The following is a 21,136-nucleotide window of genomic DNA, read 5'->3' as shown; positions in this document are numbered from 1 at the left end:
CTTTTCAAATGTTAGTTTTCAATAATCTTCTGCAGATTAGTTAGTATTATTTCCATTATACAGAAAAATGGAAACAAATTTTATTTCCATTTTTTTCTTTAAGATCCACAGGGAGAGATGGTATAAAAGAATATTTGTATTCAAAATGTTATAAGACTTTCTAACTTAAAACAACATCCAGAAAGTAGAAAACAACATGAGCTGTCACATCAGAAACAATTCCCTTGTATAATTCAGTTTAGTAATTAGTAATGAAAGCTTTATAATTTTAAGAAAGCCAAGCCTAATGCATTATTCTGGTTCACTACATAATGTAAGTTGTGTTTAAGAAGTTACAAGGTTGCACAATATCTTTACACTTTAAAACACTTAAATGTATAAGTTCTATTATCTTCCACATACAATAATTCACATTGGCTTTACCGGTAGGCCTGTGAAGTTTCCTCTTCCTCCTCTCCATGCATTAGGTTCTGAACTAACTGAAGTATGCTCACCATATCTTGGCCACTGATACACCAGGGAAGGGCAAACAAAAGCCACACACAAAGAAAAAGGAAAAAAAGGTAAGTACCAGAGTACGAGGATCTAACAAAGAGGCCATTTGGAACACTGTGTGGTAAGACACGAAGACAACACTGCACTTGCACAGAATGCTGAGTATATCAACAAAAATGGTTCCTTGCCCTCAGAAAAACAGATCATGAATGATGAATCAATTAATTCAAACCTCTACTAAATTATAGTAGGACACTTCAGTAAGTATGAACTCAGACCCACAGAAAACCAAATCTATTGAAATCTGAAAATTTGAACTGAAAATTTTGATGTGACAATGTTTAATTGCTTATTGCTACACAGCAAAGTAATAGCTAAGGATCCAAATTTCTCTTTACGTGATCCAGCTTCAGCTCACAAACTCAGCACATATCTTAAACAATTACCTACAAATATTAGTTTCTGACAAACAAAAGCTACATTAGATTTCTGACATGATGCACTCTAACATGGTAAAACTAGAAAAGACCCACGACGCTTCAACTTGTATAATTCCAACTAAAACTTACAGTAGTATAAGAACTTACACTCTGACAGCTGAAATTGCTTTTTATTCTTAAAAAAGCTAATTCAGTGTCTCCACTCAAAAAACAAGTTTTGTTTACATACACAAAAGACACAATAGATTTTGCAATACTTTCTGAAGTACTAGCTCGGGCTCCTGCAGGATCGGCCTCCAAAGAGGCTGCAACCAATTTAAATCTTAGTTTTCAGGTACAATGATCTTAGCTGCCTTATGTGCAAGAGCTTCCTATAATTTTTTAAGACAGCTAAATGAAAAGGTGGTGGGGGGGTTGTTTTGTTTCTATTTTGTGGGTTTTGGTTTGTTTGGGTTTTTTTTTTTTTTTTTAAGGTTTTCTACTTTATAAGTCTTAGGGGTTTTTTTATCTGGATGTTTTAGTGAATCTTTATCCTATAGCACAAATTTATCCATATTTACTTTAAGTCTCAGTCACAGCTGTAGGTACCAATACTTCATTAGATTCCAACAGTTCAAAATTTCAGTCACCAAGGACAAGTAATCTTGTTTTCTTTTTCCTACGTGAGTATGGACATAGTTGGTATGATGATAACCTTTTTTGCCTGGCATGGTGTATGTTCACATTTCTATTAATACAGAAGTTGCTTGTTACATGTATTTTACAGATTCTGAAAAGTAAAGAGCATTATATAAAAATTGTTGTTGCCTACCTGCCTTGCAGTGGTCCAGGAATATCCTTCCGTGCATACTTCTTTTCATTTTCCTCCTCCACTTTTCTAAGTTAAAGACATAAGAATAAACTATACATTTAGTCTGCAGTTTATAACATCAAATATATAGTTGACTTTGACTTGCAGAAATACATACTCACAGGTTTGCAATCTATTTCATTGGCAGCAGTTTCATAAATAAATCAGATGAGACCAACATAAAAGTTTAGCTCAGATTGAATTAAAGAGTTCCTAAGTTTTGGGTTTTTAGCTCTTTAACAGAAAATGTCAAACTTACAGAAGAGTCTCATATATATATGAATTAAAAAAGTTACTTGCACAGCAATAAGAAATCTAACATCTCTGAAAAAACAGACTCACTGGACTTGCTCTGAACAGTACCAAACATGCACAAAAATACGTACAGTCGTTTTTAAAATCCCATCATTTGAGCAACAATGGTGATTTGTATAGGTGCAAGCTTCAGAATGACAGTATGACCGTGAACTACTAGGAAAATGAGTTCTTCCCTGGTTAATGGCAGCAACATTAATAATCCCCCCCTTAGCACAAACAGCTATTGTTTTTGTAGTTATTATTTGCACATACCTTTGATTGTCTTCTAGCATCTTCATTGCTTCATTCAGATTCTTTCCCATTTCTGCTAGAGTAGGGTCGACCATCTTTCAGGGAAAGAGACCAAAAAACACTTATCTTACTACTATCCCCACAACATCCTCAGTACCAATTAATGTATCAGCCAGATTCTTTTAATTAGTCTGTGTGTACTCATTTAAAAGTAAAAATATGTTGAATATCCTAAACTCAAAATATACAAGATGAGAACATACTACTAACCTAAAATAACCAAAAAGAAAACTCAATTATGATGTGGATTTTATTATTGATAGATCAAATCTTTTTCTCCACAAGAAAAAGTCAGAACATTTTCTGATGAATAATGAAAGAAAGAGCATCAGAAGGCAAGAAGACTTTGAGAAGTGCAAGGTATTCAAGTAAGTGCTCATTATAATGCTTTAGCTAAAAGATTAAGTATGCGCCACTTTAGCCCAACTGAATGATTTTTTCTTCTTCATAACCATTCTACACCAGCAATAAAACTTCAACTATTCCCTTAAATGTAGAAATTCACATGCAGTCCTATCCAAAATGAAAAAAAAAAAACAGAGTCACCAAAAACGAAACAAAAAAGCCCGCTAAAGGACACCCTAATCTTTCTACAGAGTACGGAAAATACATTGCTACCCCAAATACAATCACAAGTCTTTCAGTGGCAAATCTCATTTAGAAATTATCCTTTTACTTCACCTGAGAACTCATGTTTCTGCACCAAAAAATCCATCACCATATCCTCGGTTGAGTTGACTCCACAGTCAGCTCTCATGATGTATAGACTCTCATTAAAAAACAAACAAACAAAAAACCTAGCCCCTCTGCCAGAATAGTAACAGGGTAAAAAAACCCAAAAACGCTCACCCCCAATTTATGTTGTGGATAAGTACAGTGCTATTCTTACAAGAAATTTACCTCTAGAAAATAAGTTGTTTGGGAAGCTAAACACTGAAAAATTTGACCAAGGCAGGTTTTAGGTCATTGAGCATTTTGACACAAATTCAGGGGAAAATTTGCATAAATTTAAATTGACAGTTCTCTCTTTTTTTTTTTTTTTTGGGATTGCCAGTTCAACTAAGAGGTATTCAAACATGTTGAAATAATAATCCCTAGAAAAGCTTTAAAAAGCCAACATATCTTACCTAGGAAACACAAGAAGATATCATTTAAGACTGCTCTGGCAAAGGCAGAAATAAAATGGCAGTCTTGCCTGACATTTCCCCATTCAAGTTTCCCTGTCAAACTTTTTCAACAGTAGTTTTCAAAACAGACGAGAAAACACCTAATCCAAATACTCTTGTAAATCTATTTTTTCCTTTTTCTATTTCTAGTACCCTTACACCAATTTTTAATCTTGTTAGAGAGATGCCTTTTAACTAGACAAAAGAGTAAAACTGACCTGCAGCAGGCAGCTTAAGAAAGACTGACACACAGAAAAGGTTTATCTTCCAGCAGTTGCAGCCCTCTAGCTACACAAAACAGGTCAAACACCCTGGTCTCACTGCTGAAACCAGGTAACAATAGATAGTTGTTAAAGCGCCTGTCAGGATAGAAGAGCTTTAAAAATCATTGAACTTATTTCCCCTCAACCAGGGACAAGTAAGTAGTATTTTCTAAAGAACTGCTTTTGCGTTGAAGAAGTCTCTTCTATGAACTTTAACCCAAGAAGCCTAGCAGAAGCTTGTGACAGTGACACAAGAGATCTGGACAGGAACATTTATCCATTTAAGGATTAGATGCCATCTAGAAGCTTCCAGAGAATGTGACAGGTATCACCTGGCAAAGTGTGATTTACCTATAGTGATCTATATTAAACTGTATTTGAAAAACAAATATACCCCAACAGGAAGGTAGAAGGTAACACCACTGATAAGTCCCATCACATTAGACAGCAAAAAACCTAGGATACTCGTGTCACCGTTAGAGCCTCTTCTCCCTTCCCCTGCTTCCCAAATGCACTGTAAGCATAGCCTCCATAAATTCAACATCAACCCTTTTTCATAAGGCCGCCCACATACCAAAGCCTCTAGTAGTTAACCCTTTAGATTGCTGCTAAGGTTGGGGGGGGAGGGTGGGTGTGTGCTAGGGTGAGGGGTGGTGGTTGTTTAAAAAGAAACAGAATCCAAAACAAGTTTAAATATTAAACTTACACTATCCACACTGCAAGGATATAATAGCTTGTCTGCAACAGTATTTGAGAAACTGTGTTCCTAAAGGCCTGTATGTGCCTTCAATCCCTGCTGACAGAAATACATGCAACACAGACAAATACATTTGCTCATGCAGATGCAGACACAAAAGCAAATTTAGTCACAGAAGGTAGTGGGATTAATTTACATGAGGATTTTACACTATTTTCATCTGGAGAACTGATCAAGGAAAGAAGAAAAACTAAGTTGAGAGTTACCATATGTTCAAAGACTATTTTTACCAAAATATTTAGAGATTTAACTCATATTATAGCAAGTGGTAGGTGGCTGAAAGAATCAGTAGCCAGGCACGGTCACACTGGATCAAACCAAGATTGATAGCTTTCTGTATTATGTTGCTTTAGAAGTGGTCAGTAACAAGTATTTGGGGGAAGAACAAAAGAAGAGTGTAAGTATTCACTAATATTTTTCCCACAAGAACTCCCAGCATTTAGCAATAAATGGGTTTTTACACTTCTAGTTTCTACAATGTCCATTGTCTATGAGTGCCACAACTTAATGAAGCACTGACTGAAAAAGCAGTACAAATACAGGAAGTTCAAGACCTCATCAGAGATTTAGAAAAAAAAAAATAAATACACACACTGCAAGCATTTGATACACAGAATACAATATATATAGCTTATATATAGCTAGAAGAAAAATCTAAATATGATCACTGACAACATTTCCATACACTTTCAGTGGTTTCCAGAGTTGTACCACATCAAAGAAACTCTGAAAAGGAATCTTACTTAATTAAAAAAAAAATAAATTAAAAATTGGTTATGCTCCTGATAGCCTTTAAGGGAGTAATCGACTAGACATAATTCACTGATTGTGACTATCTCACATACTTTAATTCAGGGTGCCGTAAAACACAATCAATGGCTGGAAGGCAGTTATTTGCTTGAACCTTCCTCAGCATCGCATGCAAATATTCAAACAGATCTGTTGTAGATGAGGACACAAGATGAAGAGGCATTACAAAAAGAGCTCTGAGTTGCTTTTGTTTGTTACTAACACAAAATTCACCTGCTAAAATTACATCAGATATTAAAACCTGCACAAAACCTTTCTGCCAATAAGCTGGCAGAATAAATGCATAAAATAGAGTTTTAAAAGTCCTAAGAAGTTACACTAACCTCCATAAAATACTATGAAATCCAGAAAGTCTTTGAATTCTGATGGGGGTTTAACTGGTAAATTAATCCCTTCTGGGTTTTTTTCGAATTGCTAAGTGGATGTGTAACAACTTATTTTCTCCTTTGAATTATGAGAAGCAAAAATACCCCTTTTACTGCTGCATGCTGAATTTTACATATGCTTCCTCCTCTGCTCACATTAGTAAGGGCATGGAGGTGGGAAGCAGAAGACTATCTACTTATTTTAAGCAGCAAGAAGGATAGGTGTGGCAAAGTTGCAGCAACGAACCATTTAGTTAAGAAAGGCTTCCAAACACACTCTCCAGTTGTGATAAGACTGAACCTTAATTAGAAATTAAAAAAGGAGACTGTTGCTTCATATACTAGTGTTTTACAATCTTGGGTTTCCATTTCTGTAGGCTGTACTCCTAATGTAAGAAAGGGATGGTTTTTAAACAGTCTACATAAACTATTGTGTGTGCAAAGAAACTTACAGGTGTAGCTCATTAAGTATTTCACAAGAAGTATGCCTCATTTTTGCACTACATTTGTCTAGAAGGAAGTTTTACCATCAAAAACTGTTCTCAACAGTAAATTAATCTCAAACAATATCAGTAGTCTTCAGCCAAAAGAATAGTGTGTTTATTCTCCAGGCTAAGAGAAGTTTTAGATAACAAATAAAAAAAGCAGCCACTTCATGACTGTTAGGCTTGAGTGAAAGTGTACTTTACCACCACGAGGCTTCTGCCTATAGGTATTCACTCTTTTAATCTTTATCACTTCCCTGACACGCAGCGGGATTTTGCATGCAGGTCTGCTGTCACTAGTTGAGTTTTCCGTAAAGTTACCAGGATGTTGTGGTAATTAACGCAGTAACAAAAGACAAAAGTCACAGTCTGAGCAAGAAACCAAAACAGTTTTTTTTCATGTTTAGGGAAAACACTCCTGTAGAGACCGCAAGAAGTTACAAGGAAAGAATTTGCCCTATTTTACCAGTCGTTTAACTTGCAACTTAAAATGTTAAAATACTTCAGAAGATAGGTCCCTTCCATCAAAATATACAGGGGGGGAGGGCAATAAATCATAGGTCTGTTAGCCAAACTTTTGGCTAACAGGTAGCCAAATGTAACATTTGAGATGTAACACAGGCTTCCAGAAGAACTTAAATTTGAAGTTCACTCCAAAAAAGTTTTCTGGATTTCAGATAAAATTCCTGCTAATTATGGTACTTACGACACACAATATTAATACATAAAAAACACTAAAACATTTGTCTGATAAAACAAAGATAATACGCAAATTCAAATTATGAGATCGTTGGTGTGCACACCTGTGTGTCAGATTCTACAGTGGTTTTTTCCTCACAATCCTATTGTGCGATGTTTTCAGTTCTTGGGAATTTTCAGTCTTTTTCCATTTGCAATAATCTGTAGTCATTCAATGTCACCATGCTAATTAGGCGATTCTACCAAAATGTCTTGTTATGAAAAATACTGAATTTTGACAAATTTTAATACAAGTTTAAAAGTACTTATCATTAGCATCCCCATAAGCTACATGTATAAATATAAGGAGGAGAGAATCCATGGTTCAAATAAAAGAGTCTCATATGTATTATGATAATACTTAAATAAGCACAAGGTAAGTGTACACACATTCTCTGAGGATAAACATATGCCAACTTGGATTAATTTCAAATTTATTTCAGGAGAAGACTTCTTATATATCATGCTCCAGACTAGATAAAGTGCAGATTGTACAGATTTACAGCAATCTTAACCAAAGAGTACTTCAGGAGGGCACTAACTGCTAAGTGGCTAGGAGACAATAGTTGTATTGTGGCATGTTATTATCCAGAGGACTACAGCTGTTATCATACATGGGGAAAAAAAGCCATGATAAACAAGAGAGGAAGTAAAACAAATGATAAGTCTTTATACACATCTATTTGCATATATGACATGCAAGTTTTTGCAGGGCCCTCACCATTACAGACTATTCCTTACATCAAGGATACAAATAATCAAAATATAGACTTTCATGCTGTTAAGAAATTTAGGTATTTAGTTCTTACATAGTGTTTTTATTACTTCTTACAATGACCCAGTCAAACAAAGTTTACAAGGACTTTGTCAGTGCTACAAGACAAACACCTGCCCTGTACTGATGTGCCTTCTTTAAATAACTGCATATTGTACCATTATTCTGCTTGAGTCCAGTTGATAAAGACCATATTCCAAACTAGCATACAGAACATAAACCAATATATATATATCTAACAAGCAGCAATCACTGTAACTTTTGTCAGCACTAGTAAAGAACTTAAGCTTTTAAAGACTACCAAATACTCTTTAACACTGTGTTCTTCCTGTGGATTGTAATATATCAAACTGTTTTGCTACCAACTCATTAACCACATCAGATACTTCCTGAATTTCCTCACTATTCATTTTAATAGAGCACATACCATTCAAACTTCTCTGGACAATTTCAAAGATTACATAAAACTGAACATGCTGCATATAGTAAATGATACAAAGGGGAAGGATGCATTAACATCTCTTAGGCACATGAAGTATCAATTATTTCAAGTGTGTACTGTCCTCGAAGACATACAACAATGGTGATGTCTATGTGTGGGCAGCCATTCCATCCTCACTTCTAGGGCAGGTCTCCCGAAGCACAGCAGGTGCTGTGAAAGCCAGCAGAAGCGTGGCAGGTCCCAGGTTACTCTACCAGATTCTGACTGACTCACAGTGACAAGGGCAAAATAAGTTTTGTCAGTCACTTATAGTATTACAGAATCAATATTTGCTTTGTACAATACACTGGACAGAAGAGAGCAAACATAGGGCAGCAAACACCTCCAGTATAAAATGAAAAAAAAAAAAAAAGTCATGTAATATTTTCTCTACTGTCCTGCTGAGGGCTGAAATAAGCTCCATCTTTTTAAGAAAACAAACAAAAAAACCCAACCCGTTCCTACAGCACTTCCGGATAGTTATTCAGACTTTTACAGATCCGAGACACAGCCATAGAGCCCTTCGCAGAGGGGGCGCGGCCGGGAGTCAGGCCCGGGAGCTCCCCCGGTGCCTCAAGGCTCCGTGAGGCAAGCTGACCCAGGCCGTGCTGCACAGCCCCCGCCGGCGGAGGCGGGCCGACAGCCCCGGCGAAGCCGCCACACCGCCACGGCCGAGGGGCCAGGGAAGGGCCGCACCGAGCCCCGGCCCGCCGCTGACCCCGACCCCGGCCCCGGCCCCCTCCCCTCGGCCCCGTCAGCGACGCGACCGCCGGGGCCCGCTGGCCCCTCAGGGCCCCTCCGCCCGCAGGTGCCCCAGCGCCCTCGCCCTCCCCCTCCAGCCCCGCAGACCTTCTCTAGAGAGGCGTCCATAGCCGGCGGGGTTCCCGGTGTGCGCCGCCTCCCCACCGGGCACTTCCGCCTCAGGCGCGGCCGGCTCCACGCTGGCAGCGCTGACGAGGCCGCGGCGGGAGGGGCGGGCACGCGCTCACCTAGGGAACGGCGGCGGGCCCGCCCCGCGCCCGCCCGCGCGACGCCGAGACCACAGCGGGAGGCGGGCGGGGAGGATCTGGGGCAGCAGCACTGACAGGACGGGCTGGGGAGAGCACGGCCCGCTGCCCTTCCTCCGCACACCGCCCTCCCCCCGACTCCCGCTAGTGGAACAGTCTCGGGGAACGGCCGGGGAAGGGGGTTGGGGGTGTGTGACAGGTACTGGCGCATGCGCAGTGAGCGCGGCCTGGGCGGCGGCCGACTCCTGTCGGGGAGCAGAGAGGCGAGGCGAGGGCCGCGCGGAGACGGGGCCGCCGCCGCTCTCTGGCCGGTTCGAGCCCCCGCGGCGGCGGGTCGCGGCGGCCCGGTACCCCGGGAGGGCTCTGCGTGGCTCCAACCTGCACAGAGCTCTCGGCTGCCACTCTGCGCTCCTCAGCTCGGCCGACGTGGGCTTGTTAGGGTGGCATCAAACCCCTTCCTCCACCTAGGGGTCCCGCAGGTCCCGCGGCACGGCCCCGAGGAGCAGGGGCTCCCTCCTGGCTCGGGGGGAGCGGGCCGCCCTGCCCCGCCGGGCCCAGCGCCGCCTCCCGCGGCCGAGAGCACCGGGAGGTGGCCCGGGGGCGGCGGGAGCGCAGGACGCAGCCCCCTGCCGGCTCGCATCGGACGGGCGGTTCCCGAGGAGCCAAACCCCGTTTTCCAGAGCTCGGTTTCTATTCTCTCAAGCTGGAAAGATACATGGTACACATTCCTCTTCCCTTCAGCGCCATTTACATTATTTAATAGCACAACTTGCAGGTGTCATGGATGTTCTGTTTTTCGCACGGCACGGACAGCTGGGCCGTATCACAGCGTGTCCCCCAAGCACGGGGCAGCTCGCTCTACTTCGCTATTACACTCCTCCAACCTAGAAAGCCCATGCCTATTTATAGTCATTCCTGGAAGATTTCACGATCGTTTCAAATGCATCCCTCCCGGCTACTATCGGGACGCAGAGTGAACTACCACCTCCTGCCTGGAGATGGTTCCCACGGTCAAGCCCGAGCCCGTCGCCGGGGCCGAGGGGACCGCTCCCGGGTGCGCCCGTCGCCTCCCGCGGCCGCGGGCAGCCGCGCAGGGCACAACCGCCCGAGCTGTACGCTCGCTGCATGGCCTTCAGATCCGCGTTGTGGCAGTGACTGGGTACGCGGGGCTCTGCAATAAATATACATCATTCCTGGCTTTCTCCTCAAATTGCCTCGCTAGCTCAGGGCAAAACGGAGGAACCGCAGGTGTGCATCAGCCCTGCTCAGTGAGGTAACAGAAACCAGGCTGCAAAACAACAGCAAAATTGAAAAGAAAAAGCCATAACCTACTCATGTAAGCAAGCAACAAAGATAATTAAAAAGATAATAAGCAAACGGTGTCTAGTTTTCACTTGTCTCTTAATTGTCGCAGCAACACTGCACAGTGCCTCCACGGTGCACCTAGACCAAAGCCCAGGAGACACAGTGACCCACTTCTTCCGAGTGAACGCACAGTCACTTCAAAAATAACCCCACGAACCGAAGCCCGTGCGCCCGGCGGTCACCCGCCGTCCCACAGCAGACCGGGGCGGCCGAGCACGGGGCGCGCCGTGGGGTGCCGGCCTTCCCGGCAGGGGCACACCCGGCGGCGGCAGCATCCCGGGCGGGGTAGCCCTGATGGGAAGCGGGGAGCGCAGGGATGGCGAGGGCGGCGGCGGCGGGCGGGCCCGCCAGGAGGAGGAGAAGGAGGAGGAGGAGGAGGCAGGCGGAAGAGGCGGCGGGCGATGGCTGGGTCGCTGCTGCGCAGCGGGGTGCGCCGCTTCCCCTGGCTCTGCAACGTGCTGCTCTACGGGGGGCTCTTCGCGGCCGGCGACGCGGCCCAGCAGCTGTGGCGGCGGCGGCGGCGGGGGCAGCCGCCCGACTGGGCGCAGACGCGTCGCGTCGCGCTAGTGGCCCTCGCCTTCCACGGCAACTTCAGCTACGTCTGGCTGCGGGCGCTGGAGCGGGCGCTGCCCGGCCGCCGCCCGGCCGCCGTCCTCGGCAAGGTGCTCTGCGACCAGCTCCTCGGCGCCCCCGTCGCCGTCCTGGCCTTCTACACGGGTGGGTGGGTGCCGCCGGCCAGGCACCGCCATGGCGGGGCGGGCGGGAGGGCGGGGGTGCCCGCGGGAGAGCCCCGGCGCAGGCAGGGTGGGTGCGGGCTTAGAGGGCGCGCAGCGAAAGCGGGACTAAGCGACTCTGGGCCTCGGCTTGTGTGCGAATGCGTAGCTTTCGATTTTAGATTGATTCGTTAAAGCACGTTGTCTTTGCTTAACTTAGGTCGTGTCTTCCAATTAAGATGGGTGATCTACGAAGAGCTGCTACATCTCTTAGAAAGATGTAGTCTCAATTCGATACCTGAATATTCTCATCACATGAAATACTGTTTAAAGGGTTTGTTACTTTGAACCCTTTATGATATTTCAAGTGACAGCAATTCATTCAGTTAATTTATTTCCAGTTTGCATGTGCCTAATGTAATGTCAAGTCCCACCACTTTTCTCTTGATCTTGGGTGTAATGATGGGAGCCTGTTGCGAGGTTGTCTTTTCCTAGAATCAAGAGGAGTTTGGATCAACTAGAATTTAAAATTTTGGAACGCTGGATGTGGAGGGTTAAACAAGTAGGATTTGAAACTATTCTGCTTGTCAGTTCTAGTTTTTGGACTTGATGTAGATATTTGTGAAAGTAAAAAAAAATCACATGTTGATTATGGCTGAAATGAAAAAAAATAAAAATAGGTACCCTTTTCCACTGACTTCAGTGGTCTGTAGGCACCTAAACCGCTTCAAGGATCTGAGCCACTTCTGGCAATTCAGCAGTGTGCAGAATGCCTTATTCTGTCTATCTCATGGGTGTAAAAGGTACTTTTGCCGTATCTGTTCCACTGCCATACCACTGGTGAATTATGTGGCAGTGGCCGAGATATGATATACCACCTACACAGTATATTCCAGTTGATCTGTGGTGTCAAGAGAGCCAAGGGATGAGGAGAGATGATGTAGCACTGTTAGGTAGCTGGAATGGTATTTTTTCTTTGTAATGATATCAGCTTTTCTTTCAAAGCTGTTGCAATATATTTTGAGAAGAGTTCGGGATATCATTTTAAAAAAAGGAAACATTTAATTTTTACAGTTTTTCTGATTGTTGTGAATGTTTTGCCACTAGGTATGAGCATCCTTCAGAGGAAAGAGGACATCTTTTCAGACTGTAAAAAGAAATTTTGGAATACATATAAGGTGAGGCAAGCCATTTGCTTATCTCCCAGCTAAGCAAAAAGAAAAATAAAATTGGATAAAATATTTGAAATATTCCTTCCTCCAACAGCCTTTCTCTCACTTCATTAACTGATTACATGTAGGAAGGAAGCTGTAAGTACCAGCAGTCACCTGAAGTCACTGCTTCAGTCACTGCCGCCAGATGGGTGAAGTGATGCTGTTTTAAAAATGTACAGTGTTTATATACGTAACACTTGCACCCAACTCTGAATGAGAGCCCTACAATACGACACTGATTAAAATTGTACTACATTTTATCTTAAGAAGTGCCCATACGCCAGTGTTTAGTTAGTAATGCCGTTGACAACACTTACATGAATGCTGAACACCTGTTAAAATCATTAGTTATAGAGACATCTTTTTTAGGAATCATTTTCAGTCTGTACTTTTCAGTGACAGTCTTCTCACTTTCAGAAACACAATCCCTTGTTTTAAGACGACTTTGGTATAAATAGCTGGGTTTGGTTTGCATTTCTACATACACAGGAAAAAATTATCCATACTGCCTCAGAGCTGAGCAAATTAAGAATTTTAAAGATTTGTCAGGCACATGAAAAAGACAGATTAGCAGGAAAAATACAATAGAAGGAGAAACTGATGTAATGTGAATTTCTCTTCACACTGTGGAAATATATAGGTAGGATAGAAAAGGATTATTTTTATTCCTATGGAGGATGATTCTAAAAACAGTGCTCACTATATCCTATCAAAACATAAGGTTTCTATTGATTTTTTGCAAAAAAGCTTTACATTTATGAGTAACAAGAAGGACCATTGCAAGTGTGAAATAAATAGTGTTCAGTGGTATTTTTCATTCATGGCTGAAACAAATGTTCACATATTTAAACATTTGTTCACCCATCTGGTAAGTGTGGTTATGTATCTGGTGTCAGGTGACTATGAAGACTTAACTGTGCTGGGAGTTTTGTATTTAAAATGAGTTAGAATAATGCGTTTGAGAAAATCCTAGCATAGAGGCTCATGAAAATGATTAGAGGTTTAATATTGCAGCCTGTAAGTTAAGCAACTTAATTTACATTTGAACAGCTTTTATTACCGTTACTCAAATATGTTTTAGTCTTTACACATTTATGTTAAGAAAAAATGAATCGTTGTTGTTGAAGCCCGTAAGAATAACAAATGATTCATTTTCATTTCAGACGGGACTGATGTACTGGCCTTTTGTGCAGGTGAGTTTTTAGGGTAATTCAGTGAGTCTTTCTTTGTCATAAAACCTGATCCGCTGCATTCATAGTGTATCTAACCCAGTGCGAAGTCAGTGGAGTTGTTGGGTGTGTAGGTGTGAGACCTAACAATGCCTGGAGCACTAACTGAGCTCTCTCTCCTTCCAACACAGCTGTCAAACTTCATTTTGGTCCCTGTTTACCTGCGAACAGCTTACACTGGGCTCTGTGGCTTTGTCTGGGCTACCTTCATTTGCTTTTCCCAACAGAGTGGAGATGGCACAGCAAAGTCAGCATTTATGTGGCTCCAAAGAGAGAAGGTCAATGCAGATGAAGAATCATCAGAGAAATAAGAACTTTAGTTCTGAATACATTCTAAATTGTTAAACTGAGTTTATGAAAGTCAGTAAACTGCACTGCAGCTTCATTGCTGTGTTTAGAATAAACAGTCATCTCAACATTTGTTGGTTAGTGTAAGCAGTGGAACGGTTTGTCTTTTGTGCCTGTTTATTTTTCATAAAAGAGGCCAACTGTATATTGGCATTTAATTATTTTCATGCTGCCAGCCCATCTCTTTTGGGAACAACTGACTTATAGGGCAGTGTAAGCATTTGCACATCATGTCAGACTGCTTCACTGGGGAGAAATATTAACTGTAATTTAATTTTCAAGCAACTTGTAATTGCTACAAAAAGGGGAATAGAACATTAAATCATCAGTTGTCGGACTTGACAATTGTTATCAGTGCAAGATTGCTTTTGCAGAACAAAATTTAATGACTTTCTTATCTAAAAAGTGGCATTGAATCTGTTTTATTCAGAGGAAAGAAAAGTGCTGTGTTTGTAGGGACTGCTTCTCTATTAGGGCAAACTTGCTTTATTCTACATGAAAATCTATATAGCGAATTATTTAATAGAATGCACAAACCTGAAATAAATACATTTCGTCTTTTATCTTAACTGGGACAATAAAGATAACTAACTTTGGTCAGAATTCTTTGGGGTGTATGCTGCATATTCACACTTAAGCAGCTCCCGCACAATGGAACCTAACTAAACACTGCAGTGAACTTTTGCTGTATTTGTCAACAGCTTCTTCCTTTGCCCCTCGAGGGTCAAAGTATTGAAGAGTATACAGGAGTCTTGACACCTTCACTCTTCTCTACTGTTTCATTATGTTCAAGATATAATTAAGATTTTGAAGAAAAAGAGCATAGGAAGGAAGGTAATGTGAATGCCAGAATGCATCTCAAAACAATCCAGCTATATGTAAGGAACTTCCATTTCTTTTTCAAATGTCTTTTAAACACTCCTGTTCATAAAAGATAATGGATATCTACACATCAGAGATTAGGAAAAGGTGAAAATTAATTATAGATCTGCTTTGCCAGCTGAGGATCAGGTCTGGATGCAGTTGTGTGCATCGGTATTTTTTAAATGTGCATATGTATCTCGGAACAGGAACCGTGCAAACTTCTGTGATTGCAGTAAGTTGAAATCAGACTAGTAAAGGAGCCCTTGGTTTCATAGAATGGGATTTTATGCCTCGAAGTTACTAAATTGTAAGCTCCAAACAATATCTGATCTAACCCATCTTGATGATGGTTGTAAAGAAAAGACTTAACCCTCTCTGTTACAATAATAATAAACCGCTTTGAGGAATGTCTGAATTCCTCAGTCTTGTCTAAATAGTAAACCAAAGCCTGCTTAGGCTATAAACATACATTCCTTTGGCCAGCAGCTGTATTACTTAATATATTGCCTTCAATTATTTGTCACTGTGGGAGCCCAATGCTGCTTAGCTTGGACAGGGAAAGGGATCATGCAAGCACTGCCCAATCTATTCCAGGTAAAATCAACTTGTTTAGCATAACCCAGTGGTCAAGAATGACGCAAGGTACCCGTATGGCTTTGACTACAGGACTACAGCAGATGGGAGGAGGGTAGATGGCAGGGGGGTTGCTTCTACAATCTGTTTTGCTGGTAGCTTCCCTCTCAGGGTAGAGAAGTCACTGCAATTCCATCTTCAGTTGCACAGACAGATGTGGAAGAGGACACTTGCCTACAGTCTTCAGGTGGAATTTGTTTTAATTGACTTTTGACACCTGTAGCGTGGACATCTGCAACTTGACCAATCAATTTAAGCTCTGTTTACAGTCAATGGAGGAAAATAGGCAGTTTTAGACATCTGTTTTAGGGTATGGTGAATTGTGCACCATGTCTATTTCTTTCCATCAATAACAGAGTCTTAGGTGACTGGCTGCTGTGTAGATAGGTTCATTATAGATGCTCCTATTTGGTGAGCTGATTTCCCCTTGTTGGTGTCTATTTTACATGTCCCTATGGGAACAATTTAGTGGGTGTTGCTGCATGAATCCCACAGCATGAATTGGGCAGTCCTCATGCTGGATGTCCCAGTAGGCATAGGAATCTACAGAGGAACTAACTGCATTTTATCTATCTATTTAAAAAATAAAACATGAGTGAATAGATGTTTCAGACAGTTATAGCTGTTAAATTGTTATTGTGTGTATAAAGTCCTCAGGATAAAGAAGCAATTCCAGTAGTGTTTTTTCTGTTGATATATTTAGGATCAGAATAGTGTTTTAAAGCGTGTTGCATTCAGCGAGACTTAAAAGTTTCAGACAAGGTATGGTAATGACGTATTTGACCTTTTTTTACAGATGCTATTTATTTTTATTTCTGCTTGTGCCTTAGGTGTTTAATGATTAATAGAATTCACTTGAAGAAGGGAACTGGAAAATAATTGCATTATAAGGAGAGTAAAATAGTGGAATGGTGTTGGGTTTCTGTAAGCAGTACGCGATGTTCTGCTGCAGCTCAGTGCAAAAAATATTTCTGCATGGGTATAGTTGGTAAAACTTAATCCCCAGGTGAATCAAGAATTTAAAACTATTCTCATGATCTGTATAATGCTGATGCTTTTCTTCAGCAGGAGTATTTAATGAACGGAAGATCCATCTTCTATTTTAAATGGCTTAAAAGCTTATACAAGCTGTGCTTTACTGCTGTATGCTTTTGTGCTGCCACCTTTTTGCTTGGGAATTTGAGCTAGATCCTACTTTGTCTTCAAGTTTCTCTGACTGTGGGCTTTAGAGTTTCTCTCCATAATTCTATTACTTGAAGTACAGTTCTTTCATCTAATAGAAGCTGGTAGCTCTTATATTTCAGTAAACTTTAGATTCTGCATAATCGTTTCTCTGTTTCTCATGTTAAGGTACCTGATAGTTAAGTAACCCAAGTCCCTTTTCACATAAAAAACAATCGGGTTTTTTTTTCTTTTAATTACGAGCACTGATTGGTCTTACGAACATTTTGGACGCACATAATACAAAACGATGAAGCTGTGTTGGGACAAATTCTCAGTGTACGTAAATTAATGCACCTTCCAAAGATTTTCTGCCTGTCAATTTAGTCTGAGGACCTAACCCCTTAATTGTTAAAGACTTCATTATTTCTTGACAGTTTTTTGGTTTGGAAGATTAATCTCACAGAATAACAGAATGGTTGAGGTTGGAAAGGACCTCTGGATGTCCAGTCCAGGTCATCTAGTCCAACTCTGTTTGACACATGTATAAACTTTTATTTGCTTCTTCTAGTAATTCAGTAATTTCTGGGGAAAAAAAAGGAAAAAAAGATGTCTCTCCACCACCCTTTCAAAAACAGTTGTGTGGGCTTTATGACTATTTCAAGGAATTGCACTGATCTTATTGCCAGCTGAACATACAGATTTCCATAACCAGAAAGATGAACAGAATTATACATCACGTAGGTGCTCAGGAAGGAGGGAACACACTGCCAATAACTACAAGGCATGTATGTATTCAGGTGACATTTTTGTGTCATAGGTCCTCTCTAAGAGCAAATGGGATAAGAAGACATTTATATCAGGTGCAGTCCCAGCTTTGTGTTATTCTGGATAGCTGTGAAGATGTAGAGTCTGAATTTGATAAAATATGTATTTTTCTACTGCAAACCTTTTATGCAAATGTACCTCCTGTGCCTACTGGTATGTGAAATACATCCTTCTAGGCTTGGAAGATTCACCAGAAGGCCTCTGTCTTTTTCACACCAGAAGCAGCCATCCAGTAACACAGCATAAAATAACCAGTTTCATACTGCAGTGAAGGTGAAACTGCCTGTAGTTTGTTACCATATCTGATACCTTAAGTTCTCTGTATAGTACAACCTTTGAAATCTATGCAGCTTCAGCCTTCTGACTCTCTGCTGTAAGTGCCAATGCTTTCTGCTCGTGCTGCTGCCTCTACTGCCAGTGCCAATCCAGTGAGATGTGCATGAAATACTTGAATTTGACTACAATAATGAATTTCAAGTTGACTGAATAATGTCTGTGTTTTTGCAAAGGCTTAATAAACATTAAATGCTGTTCTTTGGCTCTGTCTGTCTTTAACTAGTGTATGTATAAACAAAGCCAGGTCTTATGCAGAGTTCTTATGGGATTTTCATGGACCACACGCAGCAAAAAGCTCAATTTGATGTCACAGACGTTAACACAGCAGCAGAGTAAAAGATAAGCCGGGAATATTCACTGTCTCTTTAAAGGTTAGTTACATACATCAAGTCATTTGCCACTTCTGAACAAATTCATAACAGAACTCCCATCTTCAAAGCCTTATGCTGAAGCCGGTGGCATTAATTTCTCTTTTATTAAAAAGAGGTAAAACTTTGATTAATTATCTGTTTAGATAATGAATACATTTGCAGAAGGAACTGAGGAATTCAGACAGGGAAAAGATACAAAAAACTTTTAAACAGAACAGAGGTTAGCAATGGGGTCCTTATTGAAAGACTACACTCAGTGTAGTTTGTGTGGGATACTCTTGGGAAGGAAACTGCTCAGAAGGTTTGAGGCTGAAGGGAGTAGCGTATTCCACAACTGGAAGAGAGATACCACCTCCATTCCCTACTGTAACTTCTTGTATATTTAGAATGAGGAGGAAGCTTTATGGAAAGGTTTCAAGTTGAAAAATTCTGTTTCATAGATTTCATGGCCAAGAGGGACAAAAAAGATCATTCAGTCTGAATCCTTGCATAATGCAAAGCAAAGAATTTTTCCTGAATCAAACTGGTGATGTCGAGTCTCATGCCATCTTCTAGCATGGTATACAAAGACTTCAAATAATGGAGGATCTTGAGAAATTATTTATGTAGTTTTATGGAATTTTATTATCTATCTAAATTAATCTACCCTTATCATTCTAATAAGATATTTTTATTCAATTTCTGACAAGATTTAAAGAGTTGGTACAGTTGGCAAAGCCTTCTGTATGCATTTAGTGGTAAACTGTTAAAGTTTTTGTTTATTCCTTGGATGAACTACGATAAGTTTAGCTCAGTCCCTTGCTAAATCACTCTTCAAGCTCTGTTGTGAACCCGTTTTTACTGTGCAACCTCTAATTTGAAATGTAGACAGTAACACTGTAAAGATTAATCCCTGTGACGGTTTCACATATGCCTCACATAGATAATACTTTTTTCTACTTCTGCTTAATACTCCTGTGCTTAAGCAGCCAAAGACTTTATGTGTTCCCTTAATTTCAAAGTTGCACTGACAATTCACATTCAATTGCCAGTCCAGAATGATTGAAGTTACTGTAATCCATTTTAAACAAGAATTAAGAGTGCAGATTACGCATCTGTGTGTGTTGCATATACTCTTCAGCATCATCCACCCTAACAAACACTGTTTTCTCTTTTTTTTGCAGTTTATTAATTTAATGTGGCAGTGCCCAAAAGGCTTGCATCATGTATCCAGATAGAAAAACAGACTTCATTGCAAAGGCTATAGTAAAATGCGTCATTCCCCTCTATGCAACACTAGTAACAATTACATTTTTTTTGTGCTGAGAGAAGTCTCAGCAACAGAAAAATCTAATGAGGTGTGGAGCACGTTCGGAAAAGACATTGTGAAGGACAGCTCTGCTGTAGCAATGGGTACATGAGAGAAGTTCAGAAACTGAAGGATGGGCTTTTTTGTTTGCTATGTTCAGGGAAAGCCAATTGTGAAGTGGGGCTGTAAAACAACAGGGGAAAAAGGACATCAGCTCAGAGTCTGTGTGCACTGTCGTGGTTTTTGTAAGTGATATAATGTGGGACACCTATGCAAATACTCCCCTCTGCCAGGAGAAGTCCTTAAATGTAGGGTCTTGATGCAGTCACTCTTCTCCGTTTTACAACGCCAAGACTGATTAAATCAAAGGAAGACCAAGAGGGAGCACAAATATATACCCTACTAGGTAGTTCAGTCACAAGAGATATAGGGAGAGTGGGAATATGCTGTTTCCAGTTCTGTTACTGTACTTTATCCGGTTACAACAGAAGTAAAATGCATAAGCACTCGAATGGCTGTGATAAATTAAGTGTCTGTCTCATATGGACTCACAAACCATGCACACGAGATTCTACACCACATGAGATCCTTTATCTGTGGAGGAAGTGTCAGCTTTGTTCTGAAATGTGTGTCCTTTTATAGGGTATCATTTGGCAGCAGGGTAAATTAAATTACAACATTCTTGCCTGGAATCAGTACGTATCTATCTGTAAGTAAGACGTGCACTTAGCATGCGCGTCCTCACACTATTACTTCTTTGATTTGTCAGGAAAGCAGCTTTCTTTTCATTGCACAAATACTGAGAAAAGAAAATAAAAGCTTTTTGATGAGTTCTTGTTTTTCCATCTCTAGTCTTTTCATTTCTCTTATTCTGTGCTGGTCTGGAGAAATCTACCTCTCAAAGCCTGGTTCCCTATGGTATTCTTATCTTACCATTGGTTATATCTCTCTGTGAAGTAAAAACCACCTTTACTTAACTACTAAGGGTGTTCAGCTATTTCCATTTCATGCATCACTTATTTTACATCCAAAATGTAACCTGACAGTTAGCTGCAGCTGATTTGCTGTGATATACCAGTGACACTGAAGGGTTTTGCCTTAGTTCAACATCCATCTCAGAATCGTAATCATACAGTAATGAATTATTATGTGTTTGTAGTAATTACACCTGATATGATATGACAATTACCTATACAGTGTTTTGCTTACTGTTTTGTGGCAGAAGTTGAAAAAACAATCTAATACAGGTTCTCTGACACTAAGGGACAAATTTGGAAAGAAATGCAAGTCATAAAGAATCCTTTTCAGGATTCAGGGCTGTGACATTACAGCTTGCAGTTCCAGTGAAGGAGGTAGCAACATGCACCACTGAAGTGATGGGCGTGCCTGTTAAGATGCAAGGGTAGTGGAGCACGTATACTGCATAGGAACATGGATCAGCAAGATGCTGACGTGGTCTTTTTGTGTGCCCCTGTGGCGGTGTGCTCTCCCCTTTTCCCCTTTTTCCCCCCCCGGCTCCTGCTCAAGCCATGGCCATCAGCGGGT

At 41.0% G+C, this 21,136-nt stretch overlaps 2 protein-coding genes across 7 annotated transcripts in view; one reads left to right on the top strand and one right to left on the bottom strand.

Moving 5' to 3' along the window:
- PDXDC1 (pyridoxal dependent decarboxylase domain containing 1) overlaps positions 1-9,395 on the bottom strand; it is a 34,571-nt gene extending 25,176 nt beyond the window's left edge. The window contains exons 1-4 of one of the 4 annotated variants that reach the window (XM_054210547.1): positions 9,084-9,395; positions 2,356-2,429; positions 1,747-1,812; positions 424-507 (exon numbers count right to left, since the gene is read on the bottom strand). In XM_054210547.1, the coding sequence (XP_054066522.1) occupies positions 424-507; positions 1,747-1,812; positions 2,356-2,429; positions 9,084-9,104 (245 nt within the window). In that variant the 5' untranslated portion in view covers positions 9,105-9,395. Of the gene's footprint in view, positions 1-423; positions 508-1,746; positions 1,813-2,355; positions 2,430-4,529; positions 5,342-9,083 lie in introns of those variants that run through there. The other 3 variants (XM_054210548.1, XM_054210549.1, XM_054210550.1) reach the window with 3 other exon arrangements.
- A 1,588-nt stretch (positions 9,396-10,983) lies between these two features.
- On the top strand, positions 10,984-20,364 carry MPV17L (MPV17 mitochondrial inner membrane protein like). Of its 3 annotated transcripts, none has more exons than XR_008468206.1 (5): positions 11,005-11,323; positions 12,427-12,497; positions 13,697-13,726; positions 13,894-17,869; positions 19,467-20,364. XR_008468206.1 is itself a non-coding variant. In XM_054212801.1 (5 exons), the coding sequence occupies exons 1-4, from the start codon at positions 11,008-11,010 to the stop codon at positions 18,273-18,275; spliced, it is 537 nt and encodes a 178-aa protein (XP_054068776.1). In that variant the 5' UTR covers positions 11,005-11,007; the 3' UTR covers positions 18,276-18,303; positions 19,467-20,364. The 3 variants fall into 3 exon arrangements, 2 of the variants coding, with proteins under 2 accessions (XP_054068777.1, XP_054068776.1); XM_054212801.1 differs by lacking the exon at positions 13,894-17,869 and adding an exon at positions 18,156-18,303; XM_054212802.1 differs by lacking the exon at positions 19,467-20,364 and having other exon boundaries at positions 10,984-11,323; positions 13,894-18,130.
- The last annotated feature ends 772 nt before the right edge of the window (positions 20,365-21,136 follow it).

This window comes from Rissa tridactyla, chromosome 8, assembly GCF_028500815.1.
Source record: "Rissa tridactyla isolate bRisTri1 chromosome 8, bRisTri1.patW.cur.20221130, whole genome shotgun sequence".
NCBI lineage: Eukaryota > Metazoa > Chordata > Aves > Charadriiformes > Laridae > Rissa > Rissa tridactyla.
This window is presented reverse-complemented; position numbering and strand designations above follow the sequence as displayed.